The sequence below is a fragment of the Ochotona curzoniae genome, unplaced genomic scaffold (assembly GCF_017591425.1).
Source record: "Ochotona curzoniae isolate NIBS_2020 unplaced genomic scaffold, NIBS_Ocur_1.0 contig_883, whole genome shotgun sequence".
Classification (NCBI taxonomy): Eukaryota; Metazoa; Chordata; class Mammalia; order Lagomorpha; family Ochotonidae; genus Ochotona; species Ochotona curzoniae.
Window position 1 is genome coordinate 63536251 of NW_024466599.1, and position 17979 is coordinate 63554229.

Sequence of the window (17979 nt, forward strand, 5' to 3'; positions counted from 1 at the left end):
AATTCCTCACCTCAGGCTGTTATGCCCCTTTGGGGAGTGAACCACTGAATGGGGGCATTGGTCTCTGCTTCTCATACTCTCTGTACATCTGGTCTGCCTTTCTAGTGAAAATAAATAAATCTTCAAATAAGAGAATACTGTCCTTTTATGTAAATATTTTGAAACTATCCTTGTATAAAGAATTTGAAAGTAAAATTGAGGAGATTTTTTTTGTATTGTGTAAGAAATTTTTTTATGTAAGTATAATGTGCTGGGAATACTGAATATAGTTTAAAAATCACATAAACTAAAGAATTGTATTTGGAAGTTTTTTTTGTTTTTTTTTTTTTTTCTTCTATTTTTTTCCCTCATTTTTGACAATCTTTACTTAGTTCATTAGGGCATAAAGGCTCAAGGGGTACAGGAAAGTGGATAAGACTATTATTTCCACATTATTTTTTTCATGTATCTGGGGTAAAGGGGGAGATAAAGGGAGAAGCCCCACCCAGTCTCCCACCCATCCCAGGTCCCCGATGTGGGCCGTACTCCGAGGGTCTTGCTCAAGTGGTTTTGATAGTTCAACAATTATGAATTGCTGCCAGTCTCATCATTCCAGGCACAATGAGGTCGCTGAAGATTCCTCTGATTAACATAGTCCATGTTAAGAGTCTCCGTTTTCCCAGTTTTTCACTGCCAACAAATGGCTGAGGTAGTTGATTGATTTGTTCTGTCCTGTCTTCATGGTTAGGGTTCTGAGTCCAGCAGTTTGACTGGGGAGATCCCTAAAGAACCTTTGTCTGAGGTGAACCCAGACAATTTTCTAAATGAAATTTACATGTGCTCATTTTTCTTATGAAGGTAACAGTTTATTTGCTGTTTGTTGTTTTGTTTGCATCCTTAATACCTGTGGATTTGTTTAAGTTCAGGTGATGTTTCATTTTTATTGGATCATTAAGACTTACAGAAATTAAATTCCATTTGTTCTGTGCTCTGGATTTATTTGCAAGGCAGCATTGCCAGCGTGGGGAGCAGGGAGGAGGGAGGAATCTTTTGTCTGCTTGTTCACTCCCCAAATGGCTGCGGTGGCTCCGCCTGGACAGGTCTAAGCCTGGAGCTTGGGAGAATGGCTGCGCTCCATTTCCAGTTGCTTGATCCTACATTCAGTGATTCTGTCCAGGGGATCTTATGATTTTATCGACCTTTTTTGATTTCCAACCAATCAAAGCTGATCCCTCTACCTTTGTATTTTAATATTTATTCAAAAGATCAGGGGCTTGCAGGTCAATGTTTGTCTCTGATTAGAATCGAGAGGGTTGGGGGCCGGGGGATGGTGGGTGAGATAAATGTTTCAGTGTTCCCTCCTTTGTCAGTGTCATGTATCTATGCCATTTTCCCTTTGGCTGGTGATCGAGTGCATCGATCTAGTTGGGAGCCTCCTAAGAAACCTTCCTGGGAAGTCCTCAGAACTTGCAGTAATGAGTGCAAGTTGGTGTAGAGGGTAGGCTCAGCCAGCATACATAGAGCTGTGTGCAGCTGCCTGGCCAATCCTGCTCCCGAACTCACAGAGGGACCTGCAGGTGCTGTGGGCTAGCCCAGCCTGCCCCAAAGACTGGCTCTTGCATGTACCAGCTGGTCCTGCAGCCTAGCTGGGACGTTCCCCAAGATCCCATGTCATGCGCATTAGCAGCCCCAGGTATTGCGCATGGCACATGGCATTAGATGCTGTGACCCCACCCTATACCCTACTCACAGGTAAATGCTATGGCCTAGCCTGATCTGATCCATCCTGCTGCCCCCATCCCTGCCTACTAGTGGCCCTGGTCCCACCCAGCCTGTGTCCTTGTTCAAGACTGGTTCCCGTTTTAGTACTGTCAGGTAACATTCAAAGCTCTAATCCTGTAATTTGCCATTATAGATTTACTTTTTTTTGGGGGGGGGTAAGGGGAAAGGTCAGATTTACACATAGACGGAGAGACAGAGAAAGATCTTCCATCCCGTTACAATTCCCAAGTGACTGCAGTGGCCAAAGCTGAGCCCTGCCAGGGTTCTGGGCACAGGTGTGCAGATCCCTGAGCTAGTGTCTGGCCAAAATCGTTCATTTTAAAAATTATTATTCATATGTGTGAAACAGAGCTGGACTGAGCTGCATCCAAGAGCCTAAAACTCAAGCCAAATCTTCAGTGTGGTGTGTGCAGCTGCCGGATCCAGGGATCCAAGAACTTAAAGCCTTGCTGCTGTCTCCCAGTGCATGCTCGTGTGATCGCTCGACACTGGGCAGTCCGTGCCTCAGAGCTAAAGTTGATGCAGGAAGTCCCTTCCTGGAAGACGTTCACTACAAGATGTCTTCATGGGAATAGGTGGAGTTCGGGAGGCTGGGAAGGGCTTTTGGGAGGTTTGACACTTTAAAAAAAAATTTTTTTAAGATTTATTTACTTTTAGCCATTAATTTCTTAAAGATCATTATAGAGATGTGGGAAAGGTTGCAGGTCCATGTGGGCCTCTGGTAGGGATGCAGAAGGTGAGGGAAGGAAGGAGCAGTGAGAGATGCATGTGCAGCCAGGGTAGGGGGGCTACTTGTTACCAGACTGCATTAGTGGCAGGGGATGGAATGGTCGCCTGACATTGCTGAGACTTCTTTAGTGGTAGCCAGTCACAGATTCCTCTCTTACTACTGAAGCTCTCTTGTTTGGTCATCTCTCGTTAGTGTAGGTTTTGTTCATTTATTAGAAGCTGAAAACAAGATTAAGACGTATTTTTCCCTCAGTTGCAATTGTGCAGCTAGTCCCAGGATTGGAGGTGTATAAAGGGCAGGATAGTGCAGCTGCGCTAAATTTGGGAGTAGAGCCATGGCTTGAACCTAGACAGTCTAATCTAGGATGAGCGTCTCCCAGACAACATCTTGACCATTGTGCCAAAGGTCCTCCCCCATGGGGAGACCACTGGAATGGAATAACTGTGCAGGGGTTATTGCCTTTTGCCCAAGAAGGAGTGCAGACATGAGACGGAGAGTAGCATTAAGTAAAGCAGCAAAGTTTAATGAAGAGAGTATGCCTGACAGGCTAGGTGGGCATCTTAGTAATGACTGAGACTTCAAGGGAATCCAAAGGGAGTGGATCCAGTGTTTCTTGCCCTTTTTTTCTTTCTGTCTTCATCTTCTAGACAGAGAGCTTACTTGGTGTGAAGCAGATCAAATTCCTCACAAAATGTTACCACTTAGTATTATCAGACTGCATAGCCTTTCTGACACCAGGCAGAAGAGATTTCCCCCAGGGTTTCTCCTTGGAGGAAGGCTGAGAAGGTCTCATTATTCTAGGTTACCAGAGTAACCCATTCACACTGGGTGCAAAGGATTCTCCTGGGCATTGTTCCTGTGACTGCCTGCAAAGTCACTGGATCATGGTCAAAACTTTGTAGTGCAAAATACTGGGCTTTTTTTTTTTTTTAAAGATTCATTTATTTATGTTAATTGGAAAGAGATTTACAGAGAGAAGGAAAGACAGAGAGATTCCACATCTGCTCAGTCACTCCCCAAGTGGGCACAATGACTGGATCTGAACTGTTCTGGACCCAGGAGCTTGTTTCACTTCCATGTGGGTGCAGGATCCCAGGGCTTTGGGCCATCTTGTACTGCTTTCCCGAACCACAAGCAGGTAGCTGGATGGGAAGTGGAAGCCACTTTTTTTTTTTTTTTTTTAGATTTATTTTTTTTTTTTTTATTGGAGAGTCAGATTTTCACAGAGAAGGAGAGAAGAGAGAAACATCGTCCATCCATTGGTTCACTCCCAATGTGGCTACAACGGCCTGAGCTAAGCTGATCTGAAACCAGGAGCCAGGAACTTCTTCCAGGTCTCCCATGTGGGTGCAGGGTCCTAAGGTTTTGGGCCGGCTTCGACTGCTTTCCCAGGCCACAAACAGGGAGCTGGATGGGAAGCAGAGCAGCCAGGATTCGAACCAGGTTCCAGTGGGATTCTGGTGCCTGCAGTGTGAGAACTTTTAGGTTACTACGATGGGCCCAAAGTGGCTTTTTTGAGCACACCACAGAACAATAGAGTAACAACTAACCCTTAGTCAGAGGGTAGAAACAAAACCTGTCTGAGTGTTGCGATTGCTATCCTCTCTAGGCATCCAAAGGTTCTTATGATTAAGCTAGAAACTCAGAAGGCTGCCATCACCATTTCCTTGCTTTTCTTATGATAAGACCAGAAACTCTGAGGACTGGGGTATAGCCCTGTTGCCTGGCTAAGAGGCAGTATCTGGGAGGAAGCTAATATCTTCTCCACTTCTAAGGTGATTCCCCCTGTCTCATTCTAATAGGGCCCTGATTCAACAACTGCCTTTTAGACCCTTTAACTCTTCAAAACCAAAGAACAACAGACAATGAAGCTTTATAGAATGTAGGGAGCCTCCTGATGCAGCGATCCAGAGGGAGGCACTAAGAGAAGTGCTCAAGGAATTTGCACATGAAACGCTTTTATCATACAGACTGATGCCAAAAAGAGGGTCTTGTTCTTTGATTGGCTGATTCCAAGAATTGATAGTGTGCACTTGGCAGGGTGGAAAGGGGTCATGAAAGTTTACACTTTCAGTTAGCCTACGAAGATAGGGTAAATTAGTGCAATCAGGAAGCGTATCCGGTCGGGGACACATTATTGAGCTTATCTGTAATAGATACTCAATTCCTCACTCATCCTTCAAGATGAAGCCACATGCTGCCCAGCAGCTCCCAGGAGTAAGACATTTTGTTCTCCACTCTTGCAGGGACCCTGTCCAAACTGCCTAACACCTCAAGTTCAGAAAAAGAATAAGAACCCAGTGTGCACTCAGTTATAATGGAGTGAGTATACACGGCAGACCAGACAGGCATCTTATTAAAAAACTGAGAACCCAGAGTCATATTCAGGCTGGTGTGTTCATGGATATTAATATGAGTACCACTATTCCTCCTCCCTTCCTGAAATTCCTCTTGGGACCTCAGCACAGCAGTACTAGACCTAGGAGACCCCTTGGGACAGGGCAAGGAAGATTTCCTTAGGCTGGGGGACCCCCTCCCCCATAAGCTTACTGAACAGGAACAATGACTGGTCTGCTGTCTGGGCTTATTTGCTCGTTCTATTACACAAAAACTCCAATTTTCTTTATTTAAGTACTCTCATTTCTTTGGTCACTCTTGTCCACTTAGGCTAATGTCTGCCTAGCTATCACGTGTGTGTTGCCAGTTTAAATCTTTAGGTGCAGCAAGAGGGCTTTTCAGAAGAGAAAGGGGTACTAGGGAGGACTTTAGAGGGTGATGAGGCAGCTAGGACTGCAACACATTACACCTGCTCAGCTTTGGTGGTCAGCCTGCAAGTGGCCATGGTATGCTTTGTTTGGCATTCAGTGGTCTTATTCTTGGTGTACCTGTGGTTTTTGTAATTTTAGCTTGTCTCTCAGCAGTCAGTTCCTATAGTTCGTAAGCATTATTTATTTAGTTAAGTAGAAGTTTGATTAGCTGCAAGACTGGCAGTTAGTTTTCATTTTATTTTATTTTTTTATTTTTATTGTAAAGTCAGATATACAGAGTAGGAGACAGAGAGGAAGATCTTTCGTCTGATGATTCACTCCCCAAGTGACCGCAACGGCCAGTGCTGTGCCAATCCGAAGCCAGGAACCAGGAACTTCTTCCAGGTCTCCCACACAGGTGCAGGGTCCCAAAGCTTTGGGCTGTCCTAGACTGTTTTCCCAGGCCACAAGCAGGGAGCTGGATGGGAAGTGGAGCTGCCAGGATTAGAACCGGGCCCATATGGGATCCCGGGGCGTGTTCAAGGTGAGGACTTCCCACCAGGCCTGACACCCTTGTCTTAAATAGTAGTGCCTATAGGGCCTGGCGCCGTGGCCTAGCAGCTAAAGTCCTCACATTGAACGCGCCGGGATCCCATATGGGTGCTGGTTCTAATCCTGGCAGCTCCACTTCCCATCCAGCTCCCTGCTTGTGGCCTGGGAAAGTAGTCGAGGACAGCCCAAAGCCTTGGGATTCTGCACCTGCATGGGAGACCCGGAGGAAAGTTCCTGGTCCCTGGCTTCGGATCGGCACAGCACTGGCCATTGTGGTCACTTCGGGAGTGAATCAGCAGATGGAAGATCTTCCTCTCTGTATATCTGAGTGTGTAATAAAAAAAATAAGTCTTGGGCCCGGCGCGGTGGCGCAAGTGGTTAAGGTCCTCGCCTTGCACGCCCGGGATCCCATTTGGGCACCGGTTCTAATCCCGGCAACCCCGCTTCCCTTCCAGCTCCCTGCTTGTGGCCTGGGAAAGCAGTCAAGGACGGCCCAAAGCTTTGGGACCCTGCACCCGCGTGGGAGACCCTGAAGAGGCTCCTGGCTTCAGATCGGCATAGCATCGACCGTCGCGTTCACTTGGGGAGTGAATCATCAGACGGAAGATCTTCCTCTCTGTCTCTCCTCCTTGCTGTATATCTGCCTTTCCAATGAAAAAATAATAAAAATAAATCTTAAAAAAAAAAAAGTCTTTAAAAAAAGTATTGCCTATAATCAAGTGCTAGTCCTACCACCACCACCACGACTACTACTACTACTTATTATGATTATTTGCTAATTTTATTGGAACCAGATTTACAGAGAGAGAAGGTATTCCATCCATTGATTCACTCCTCAAATGAGCATAATGACTGGGGCTAAGCCAGTCGAAACCAAGAACCAGTAACTTCCCACAGGTCTCCCACGTTGGTGCAGGGTCCCAAGCCTTTGGACCATCCTCCAGTGCTTTCCCAGGCCACAAGCAGAGAGCTGGATGGGAAGTGGAGCAGCTGGGATACAAAGCAGTGCCCATATATGGTGCGTCTGTCTGTCTGTCTGTCTGTCTATCGGATTATCCATTGAGCCTTTGTGCCTGTCCGATGGGGTTCCATTTCTCTTCCAGTGGACTGTGGGAGATGGCAGGGTTGGGTGGTGTCTGTGGATGGGTCCTCGCCACCTACTTGGTAGACCTGGATTGGGTTTCTGGCTCCTGGCTTAGCTCTGACTGTTTTAGATCTTTGCAGATGGACAATCTCTGTTGCTGTGCCTTCCAAATAAAAATAGAAATAATAACTTTATTTTTTAAGTAACTAAGTTAGAAGAAATGGGAAGAGATGGAAATTTCTTTGGATGGCATGCTAATTTATGACAGTATTTTTCTGCTGTGAAAATGTAACATCTAACCATTCTTTTTTGGGTTCTTGCTCTTCTTTGCTAGGTTATTACGTTAGACGTTAGGATTTTAGGGTTCAAAGAGAGGAGGCAGCTAATTAAAGAAGCCTTTATTTAGGGAGAAAGAATGGGGAGGGAGTAAAGAGAGTGGTGGGGAGGCTGCCTGGAAAGAGGACAGGAGAGTTTGAAGTTAGGCTTGATTCCATTGGAGCAGCAGGCAGAGTCAGTCCCTTTGGACCCAGTTTGTTTGGAGAAGTGCCACAGGGATCTTGATAAGGTCTTTAAGGGAAGTACAGAACGGCTGTTTGAGGGTGTTTACAGTGCATTGTGTTGGCAGTTCGCATTGTCCCCAGGTGCAGGGGTTTCCAGAGCATTGAGCATGCCATTGGTTTTTGAGTTAGTAATCTGCACTCAGTTCCATCAGGCCTGCGGGGATTGAGGCCTAGTGTTCCAACACGGTTTATATCTCCTGGTTTTGAATGGTTTGTAAAGAGATATATATATATATATATATATATATATATATATATATATATATATTTTAACATTTATTTTGACTGGAAAGGCAGATTCATAGAGAAAAGGAGAGACCAAGAAGATCTTCCATCTTGAACTCAGCACCATAGGTTAGTGGCTAAGGCCTCACCTTGCATGTACTGGGATCCCATATGGGTGCCAATTTGTATCTTGGCTGCTCTGTTTCCTGTCCAGCTCCCTGCTTGTGGCCTGGGAAACTAGTTGAGGATGCCCCAAAGTCTTGGGACCCTGCACCCACGTGGGAGACCTTGAAGAAGCTCTTGGCTTCTGAAAGACTTAGCTACAACTATTGTAGCCATTTGTTGGGTGAATCAGCAGTCGGATCTTTCTCTATGTATTTTCTCCTCTTTGTATATCTGCCTTTTCAATCAGTAATAAAAAAAATACATCTAGGGGCCCGGCGCGGTGGCGCAAGTGGTTAGGTCCTCGCCTTGCACGCCCGGGATCCCATATGGGCGCCGGTTCTAGTCCCGGCAGCCCCGCTTCCCTTCCAGCTCCCTGCCTGTGGCCTGGGAGAGCGGTCGAGGACGGCCCAAAGCTTTGGGACCCTGCACCCGCGTGGGAGACCCGGAGGAGGCTCCTGGCTTCGGATCGGCATAGTATCGGCCCGTTGCGGCTCACTTGGGGAGTGAATCATCGGACGGAAGATCTTCCTCTCTGTCTCTCCTCTCTGTATATCCGCCTTTCCAATAAAAAATAATAAAAATAAATCTTTAAAAAAAAAAAAATACATCTATCTGCTGGTTCACTCAAGTTGGCCATAATTGCCAGAACTGAGTTGATCTGAAGTCAGGAACCAGGAATGAGGAGTTTCTTCCAGGTCTTCCACATGAGTTCAGAGTCCCAAGGACTAGGGCCATCCTCCACTGCTTTCCCCAGCTTGTAAGCAAAAATTGGAGTAACTGGGATATGAACTGGCCACTGTATAGGATCTCAGTGCTTGTGAGGGGAGAATTAGCCAGTTGAGCCATTTACACCAGGCCCTGATAAAATTTTTGTATCATTCAGGTTTGACATATGTGATCCGGTTCATACTCTTGCGGAGATTTGGGGAGTGAACCAGTGCATGGAAGCTCTCTGTCCTTGGTGCTCAGTTTAAAGGTGCCCAGGCCATCTGCCAGCAATTTTCTAGGTGCATTAACACGGAGCTAGATTGAAAGTGGATCAGCTGATACTTGACCCAGTGCCGTATGGGATGCTGGTGCTGCAGGTGTGCGCTTAACCCTCTTGCTGTGCCACAGCATCATTTCCCAAATAATTTACAAAATATAAATGTATATATAATTTGTATGAAAAGAAAACTTATGAAATGATTAATCAATGTGTTAGTGCTGAAAAGATACTCCGTGAATTGAAGCATCTGACGTAATCACAAAGAGCACAGCCCTGAGATCCATGGTAGTAAAAGGCTAACATGTCCAGTCAGTTCTACAAAACAAGTCCCAGCCTTGGCCGTTGTGGGGCTCTGGGGAGTGCATCTATACAGAGTGTGCACTTCCTTGTTCTCTTTCTCTAATAAATGCTTGAAATTTAAAAATTACACAGGTAAAGATTTTAAAAGTTAAAAAAACTTTTTTTTCATGTTTGTTTCTGTAATTCTGACTTTCCCAAGTAAATAAATCAGTCTCCTTAAAAAGTTACTGGTTTCTTTTTAACTCTACCCAGTATCTGCTATTTTAAAGTAGTATCTTTTTTCTTTCTTTTTTTTTTTTTAAAGATTTACTTATTTATTGGAAAGTCAGATATACAGAGAGGAGGAGAGACAGAGAGGAAGATCTTCTGTCTGATGATTCACTCCCCAGGTGACCGCAACGGCCGATGCTATGCTGATCCGAAGCCAGGATCCAGGAACTTCTTCCAGTTCTCCCACATGGGTGTAGGGTCCCAAGGCTTTGGGCTGTCCTCGACTGCTTTCCCAGGCCACAAGCACGGAGCTGAATGGGAAGTGGAGCTGCTGGGATTAGAACCAGCACCCATATGGGATCCCGGGGGGTGTTCAAGGCGAGGACTTTAGCCGCTAGGCCACGCCGCCAGGCCCTCAGATTACTTTTTATTTTGTAAAGGCAGTGACAGAGAGCAAGAGAAAGATATTACATCTTCTCATTCTTGTCCCCTTTAAAACTTAGGACGACTTTCCACTTCATAGGAGACACAAAGGAAGAGATGTAGGGTACAACAACCAACCCAGGATTGGAGAGGGAGGTGGTATGCCCTAAGAGACTAAATGGGAGGACAGTGACACAAGCCAGGGAGCAAAAGAAAGCCCCATTTTCTAATGGAGGAAAACCCTGTGGTTTTTCCCATTGCTGTATCTTTTATGCCCACTGTCATTATATTGGTTCGCTACTGTATAAATATATATAATTTAATTCAGCAATGTGTTTTTTTTTTGCTATATATCCCTTCCCCATTCTTTTCATCTCATTTTTGGTTTCATCATTCATTAGTTTCAGGTTTTGTTCTGTCCCTATTTGAGTAACTTAGTGTAAGACTGTTTATAGTGCCAAGGTAGGTGAAAAATGAGAACAGTCATTTGTTGTGCCTGTTTGAGTACCTCAGAGCGAGATAGGAGTACCTTGCTGGTGATGTAATTGTTGTTCCACGTTGTCTGGGGAATGGTGATAGAGTGGCTAAAGGATGCCCAACTCTTAGAGACTTTCTTCAGTTAGAATCAAGTTGTTCATGTCTCCCTGATTTTACATGCATCTACCCAACAGCCCTGTCAGAGGTCTTTCCTACCTAAGGAGGGGAAATGTTAGGATTCCCTCTACTTCTTAGGAGCTGGGATAACAAGTAAGAATTCTTAGGGTCTTGTTGACTTACCAGATGGTTTCTGGAAGATGGGAGGAGAGAAACCTGGCACCACCTTGTTCAGCTGCGTTAAAACAATTCCATTGTGACACTATTGTTTTCCTGCCTTTATTATGAGCCTTGGTCTTTGTTTGGAGATAATCTTTGTTGTCTGTTTAAAAACTCTAAAATATTCTATTCTGCTGATACACCATTGTGCAAATATGTTTTTCAAGTTTTACTGTAACAGATAAATTTGCAAATGTGCAACTGTTATTTTCTGTCACATTATTTACTTAGATTGAATTTCTAGGAGTAGACATGCTATGACAGAGTATATATGAAATATCTGAATCTTGATGCCTAATGTCCTTACTTTTAATAAGAGTTATGGCAACTTAGACTCTCACCAGAAGTCAGTGTGTGTGCTAAGGCCATTAAACCCTTGCTAGTGTTTGGTAGTAATTTCTGTTTGTTTTTCTTTCCTGCCTTCCTTCCCTTCCTTCTTCTGTGTCTATTTTGTCTTGTTCTTTTTTTTTCTTTTCTCTCTTTCTTTCCTTTTTTAAAATTTTTATTTATTTATTTTTATTGGAAAGTCAGATTTTAGAGAGGAGAGTCCAAGAGAATGACTTTACACCTGTTGTTTCTCTCCCCAAAGGGCCACAATGGCCAGAGCTGAACCGATCTGAAGCCAGGAATCAGAACTTTTGGGTGCAGGGTCCCAAGGCTTTGGGCCATCCTCCACTACTTTTCCAGGCCACAAGCAGGGAGCTGGATGGGAAATGGAGCAGCCAGGACATGAATCGGTGCCTATGTGGAATCAACTGAGCCATTCCCTCAGGCCTATTTCTGTTTCTTTTGTGACAAAGGAAGAACTGTAGTATGATCACTGCTTGTATTCTAGAAAAATATCTCAAGGTTGCTTAAATATTCCTTTTATTATTACAGCATTTTTCTGTGTGTTGCTTGACTACTTATTTTCTCATTGTGAGTTAAGTTTTTTGCTTGTCCCTTTAAAGACTGGTGTTTTCTTATCCATGAAAGCAGAAACCTTCACAAAGGAAAATGCTCACCTTTGTATTTTTATATTTTATAAAAGAGTTTCTATAAGCCTTATCTTTCAGGAGATTAAACTTAAGATTTTTGAAGTTTAATATCTTATCGTTGATTCTTGATTTAAATTGAGAAAAGTTATTTCTATAAATATTTTCTTCTCTTTTTGCTACTTTTCTATAATTTGTTTTTAATTATTCCTTGATTGTTCACTTTTAGTGTGTGAAGTTGTCCTATGATTAAATGAAAGGTTATTAGAAGCAATTTATCTCAATCTCATTTGTTGAGTTTTTTGTCATGTTGTATTAGAAAATTGACTCTTACATTAAGCTTTTATGTATAATTTGCCTTTTTAATGCCTCATAAGGATAAGCTTCGTTTCTTTTTTTAAATGTTCTTTTCAAAGTTTAGTCATTTTGTTTTGTTTCAATAAAGGATTCTTATTGAATAGTGAGTAAGAATGAACAGCTGTTAAGCTCTGATTTTGTTTTATCTTTTCACGACTTTTTGTCCTTTTGGCTAAGATTAAGTATAGTTTCTGTCTTTAGTTCTTTTAAATCTTCCAGCATTAATTAGCTTTGTAAGAGTTATTTATTACCAAGGTTTTATGTTTAAGTATTTTATACATTTTTTTCTATTGTAAAAATGAGATCTCTTATATTATGATTTGGTGAAACAAATGGAAGAATCTCTGTTTGTCTTTCCCTCTCTCTAGCTCTACCTTTTAAGTAAAAATACAAAAGTCCTACCAAGAATAGTGTATTTAAATAATGAGGGTTGTTTTGTTTTGTTTTGTTTTGTTTCAAGAAATAACTGTTGGTTTATTTATTTGTTCCATTTGCTAATTTACTCTCCAAATGGGAAAAAATGGCCTGAACTAGCCCAGCCTAAAGCTAGGAATCGAGAGTTTTTTCTGAGTCCCACATGAGAGTGCATGAACCCACGTACGTGGACCATCTTTTGCTTCCTTCCCAGTTATTAGCAGGGAGCTAAATCAGAAGTGAAGCAGCTGGGACTTGAACCAGTCAGTACATGGGAAGCCTGTACCGCAGATGGAGACTTTACCTGCTATACCATAATAGTGGCCCTCAGTTTTAAATTTTTGTTTTTAAAGTAGTTTTTTTTTAATGGAAAATCAGATGTACAGAGAGGAAGACCTTGCATCAGATGATTCACTCCCCAAGCAGCTGCAACGGCTCTTAACTTCAGATTGGCTCAGCTTTGTCTCTTGCAGCCATTTTGGGGAATGTACCAATGGATGGAAGACTTAGCTCTCTCTCTGTCTCTCCTCTCTATAAATGAGCCAATCTGAAACTAGGAGCTTTTTCTGGGTCCTTCACACTAATGCAGGGTCCCAAGGCTTTGGGCTGTCCTCAACTGCTTTCCCAGGCCACAAGCAGGGAAGTGGGGCTGCCAGGACACAAACTTACACATATAGGAACCCCAGGGTGTGCAACATGAGAACTTTAGCTGCTAGGTTACTGCACTGGCCCAGTTTTAAATTCTGTTTTTAACAAATATTTAATATATTTTTATTTTGAATTTTGAATTATGTGGTACAATTTTGTATAGGCTGGGGTTGCCCCCAAACTCCCACCCTTCGTCAGATTTTTCCCATTTTGTTACATTAGTGTAGTCCTTCATAAGGAATCATAATTCGATCAGTCTTTTATTTAAGTATACCCCAGGCATTGTTGGTACAGACAGTGTGGGACAGTCCAGCATCCTATTGTCTGCACATGTCCAACAGTTTTCATTTGGAATCCATCTTTCATTTGGATGCAGGGATGCATGTTCCATTATACCCCCCATGTCTGTATATGATAGATTCCAGATCTCTATCACTATGCATTACCATAAGTGAGAAGCCATGAAACAAGGTCAATAACTGGTCTGAGTTAGAACAGCCACAACAACAACAACAACAACAACAACAAATTACAGCACCATGGAAAAAACAAACAGTTTTAAATTCTTATTACAAATCTTGGATTCCCTCGTGGTGACAGGGACCTATCAGTGTTGCTCACCAGGGTGCTAATTAACAGGAACATGAGTTGGAGAATCAGCTGGGGTTTGAGCCCAGACACTGCAGTATGGGATGCATGTAACCTATGTGGCAGTTTAACAGCTCTGTTTCTTTTTTTTTTTTAAGATTTATTTTTATTATTATTATTTTTTTTATTGGAAAGGAGGATATACAAAGAGAGGAGAGACAGAGAGGAGGGTCTTCCCTCCGATGATTCACTCCCCAAGCGAGTGCAACGGCCGATGCTATGCCAATCCGAAGCCAGGAGACTCTTCCGGGTCTCCCATGCGGGTGCAGGTTCCCAAAGCTTTGGGCCGTCCTTGACTGCTTTCCTGGGCCACAGGCAGGAAGCTGGAAGGGAAGCGGGGCTGCTGGGATAGAACCGGCGCCCATATGGGATCCTGGGCGTGCAAGGCGAGGACCTTAACCACTTGCGCCACTGCGCCGGGCCCAACAGCTCTGTTTCTTAATGAATTGAAACTTCTCAATAGTTTTTGACTAAAAGATAGAGAATATTTTAACTTAAAATATTACTCAAATTTAAAGCAGGAAAAAGTACTTGCCTCATGATTATCATCTTCATTGTTTTCACAGTGCAGCCAATCTTTGTTCTACTTTCAGGTGGAAAACCATGAGTTCCTTGTGAAGCCTTCATTTGATCCGAATCTGAGTGAGTTAAGAGAAGTAATGGATGACTTGGAAAAGAAGATGCAATCAACATTGATAAGTGCAGCCAGAGATCTTGGTAAAAATGGATCTTTTTGGTGGTGGGTGGATTTTTTTGGGGGGTGGGCATCTATGCAGTATCCACACTGTTTTGAGATTGTTTTGCTAATTTCCCACTTTCAAGATGATCACACATTTCTGCTCAACAGAAGTGTGCCTGTGTGTCTTTGCATGACATGATTAAAATAAGCTCTATTTCCTGATTCTCCCAGGAATATTTCATTGAGTTACCTTTAGGTTTTCCAAAGGTGTCATTAATATCAACTTTTTTTTCTGTGATTAAAATTTACTTACATTTTGAGATGTTAATTGAGACATGTTTGAATTTAAAATAATTTTACATATCTGTGGAGTATATAACGTGATATTTTAGTGTGTATTGATCAAATCAGGATGAATAGCGTCTTCCCTCTGTCATTTATGGTTTGAGCTTTGGAGCTTCTATTCTATTTTCTTAGAAAGGTTGTGATAGGTTATTATGGACCATAGTCATTTCATTGTGCTGTGTCACACAAGTAATGTCTGTCTTCCCTGTGAGATTATTAATTCATTAGGGTGATTCCAGTTATTAAATGTCTTCATGTGTTATACAAGTTAGGCTTGTTTGAATGAGTCAATGAATCCTAAAATATTTGAATGAGAAAAACCCTTTGGGGGCAGTTAGGTTTAAACTTTCAGAGAATCTGATGATTTTTATATATTCTTTTCATAGGAATATATACCCACATCTACATTAACAAAAATGTGGGAGATCATTTTATTTATTCATTTTTTGACACATATTTGAAAGCGTGACAGAAAATGAAACAGAAAGATTCTGAATCTACTAGTTCACTTCTAAAAGGTCTGCAACATGGAGCCGGAGCAATGACTCATTGGGCTAGTATTTTGCCTGCAGTGCTGACATTCAGTATAGGCACCAGTCCATGTCCTGGCTGCTTCACTTATAATCTAGCTCCTAGCTTAAATCTGGGAAAGCAGTGGAGGATGACCCAAAACCTTGGCACCTGCACTCAAGGGGAAGACTTGGAAGAAGCTCCTAGCTCCTGACGTCAGATTGGCTCAGCTTCGACTGTTGCGGCTTCAGAAATGTACCATTGGATGGAAGACCTCTCTGTGTCTCTCCTTCTCTCTTTAAATCTGTCTTCCCAGTGAAAATAAATAATTTTTTAAAAACAACAAAAATTAGCAAAACAAAACAAAAAAAACTACAACAGCGAGATATGTGCCAGACTGAAGCCAAGAGTCAGAAATTCCATCTTGGTCTGCTTTGTGTGTGTGGCAGAAAGCTGGATTGGAAGCAGAGCAGCCCCAGCTTACACCAGCACTCTCTCTGGCACTCCAGTATGGGATATGCCATCACAAGCAGAGCTCACAGCAGCAGCCTGGCAGTTTTCTTGGAGTGTGCTGATAAAGACTACACTACAAATGATCACAAAAACCAGCTCTCCTCATTTCATAGCTGAGGATCTTGACACTCAAGAGTTTAAGTATCTTCAGTTAGAATCATTGTTGTGTTTTCTTAGCGATTTTTTGAAAATATTTATTTTTATTTGACAGGCAGATTTATAGAGGGAGAAGGAAAAATAGGTCTTCTGACCGCTGGTTCACTTCAGTTAACACAGTGGCTGGAGTTGGGCCAATCCTAAGCCAGGAGATTGGAGCTTCTTCCAAGTCTGCCACATAGGTGCAGGGGCCCAACCAAGTACTTGGGCCATCTGCCACCATTTTCCCAGGCGCATTAGGAGGGAACTAGGTGGAAAGTAGAGTACCTGTGCCTTGAACCATCTGGTTGAGCTGGCACTCATATGGGATGCCAACTCCACAGCAGAAGCTCAACTTTATTATAGTATGGTTCTGGCCCCTTCTTAAGGATTTTTTTTTAAGATTTATTTATTTTTATTGGAAAGTCAGATATATAGAGAGGAGAGAAAGCAGAGAGGAAGCTCTGTTCATTGATTCTCTCCAAAGTGGTTGCAGTGGTTAGAGCTGAGTCTTTTCAAATCCAGGAGCCAGGAGTTTTTTCTGGGTCTCCACCATGGTGCAGGGTCCCAAGGCTTTGGGTCATCCTCACCTGCTTTCCCAGGCCACAAGGAGGAAGCTGGGTAGGAAGTAGGGCCACTGGGATATGAACTGGTGCCCAGTGAGATCCCAGCATGTGCAAGGTAAGGACATTAGCCACTAAGCTTCCTTGCACGGCCAGATTAGGTAGAATTCTAAGGACTCAGTGACATTCTCCTTTAGTGATTTGTTTAAACTTACTGGGAAATTCAAATACTTACGGATTCCTGATTCATGGTTTGGTATTATGGAGAAGGAATTCTATTTAAAATGTTTCCCAGTGTACATTAATTACTGCCTGCTCTTGGTCTGTTTTGTCGAATGCTCAAGAGCAAATTAATGACTAACATCTGTTTCTACAGTTAAAATTAATTGAATTCCATTTTGGAATTAAATATGCTGCTTTTAACTCAAAAAGCAGCTTTCATATTACAAAGAGTGTAAGAATTTAATAGATTTAAATTATGTAGTTTCTGAGTGAAGTTTGATTGAATTGGATTTTTTTTCCAGTTGTTTCCAGTACACATCATGGAATGGAAGTATGTATTGCACTGTTGAGGTTTAGTGATTGTAAACATTTACTTGAATGGTCGCTGTAGAGATTTATGACAAACTTCTCCCTTCTTCCCATGCTGAAGGCTTGGACCCTGGCAAACAGATAAAACTAGATTCTAGTGCACAGTTTGGATATTACTTTCGAGTAACCTGCAAGGAAGAGAAAGTCCTTCGTAACAATAAAAACTTCAGTACAGTAGATATCCAGAAGAATGGTGTGAAATTTACTAACAGGTTTGTAAATCAAGACACTAATTTTAAGTTTTCAATAATTCCATGGATTTTCTGGTGAGTGTGAATGCTGTATTATAAGAAAGCTTTACCTTGTTTATTGGTAAGTCGAGTTTTATTTTCTTCCAAGAGACTAGTCAAGTGTCCCAGTACCATTTGACAAACAATCCAGCACTTCCTCACCAACTGAAATGATATTTTCAATCTATTTTTAATACTACTCTTTCACTTCCGTTCTACTTGTTCTTTTGCAAATGCAGAGTAGATTGTATTATTTCATAATGTTTCCTTTTCTGTTAGAGCTAGTTATTCATTTTTCTGTTTTATATTATATACATAAACATCATGTTTCTGTTTTAGTATTTTTCACTTAATTTTTCCTAGGAAAATGGTATTTGTCACATTAAGTTCTGATGTTTCAGTTGGATGAATGGTTTTTTTTTTAAGATTTATTTATTTATTGGAAAGTCAGATATACAGAGAGGAGCAGAGACAGACAGGAAGATCTTTCGTCCGATGATTCACTCCCCAAGTGAGCACAACGGCCGATGCTATGCTGATCCGAAGCCAGGATCCAGGAACCTCTTCCGGGTCTTCCACACGGGTGCAGGGTCCCAAGGCTTTGGGCCATCTTAACTACTTTCCCAGGCCACAAGCAGGGAGCTAGATGGGAAGTGGAGCTGCCGGGATTAGAACTGGTGCCCATATGGGATCCCGGTTCGTTCAAGGTGTGGACTTTAGCTGCTAGGCCATGGCGATGGGCCTGGATGAATGGCTTTAACAAGTCCATTTACTGAACTTTTGGGCTATGACTGTATGTTGAGAAAAATCTTAG

General features: G+C 42.5%; 1 protein-coding gene across 1 annotated transcript in view; it reads left to right on the forward strand.

Annotated features, from left to right (window-relative positions):
• The window catches only part of MSH2 (mutS homolog 2), a 65132-nt gene that overhangs the window by 33365 nt on the left and 13788 nt on the right, over positions 1-17979 (forward strand). The window contains exons 9-10 of the mRNA XM_040993692.1: positions 14193-14316; positions 16997-17147. Of these exons, the coding sequence (XP_040849626.1) occupies positions 14193-14316; positions 16997-17147 (275 nt within the window). The remainder of the gene's footprint in view (positions 1-14192; positions 14317-16996; positions 17148-17979) is intronic.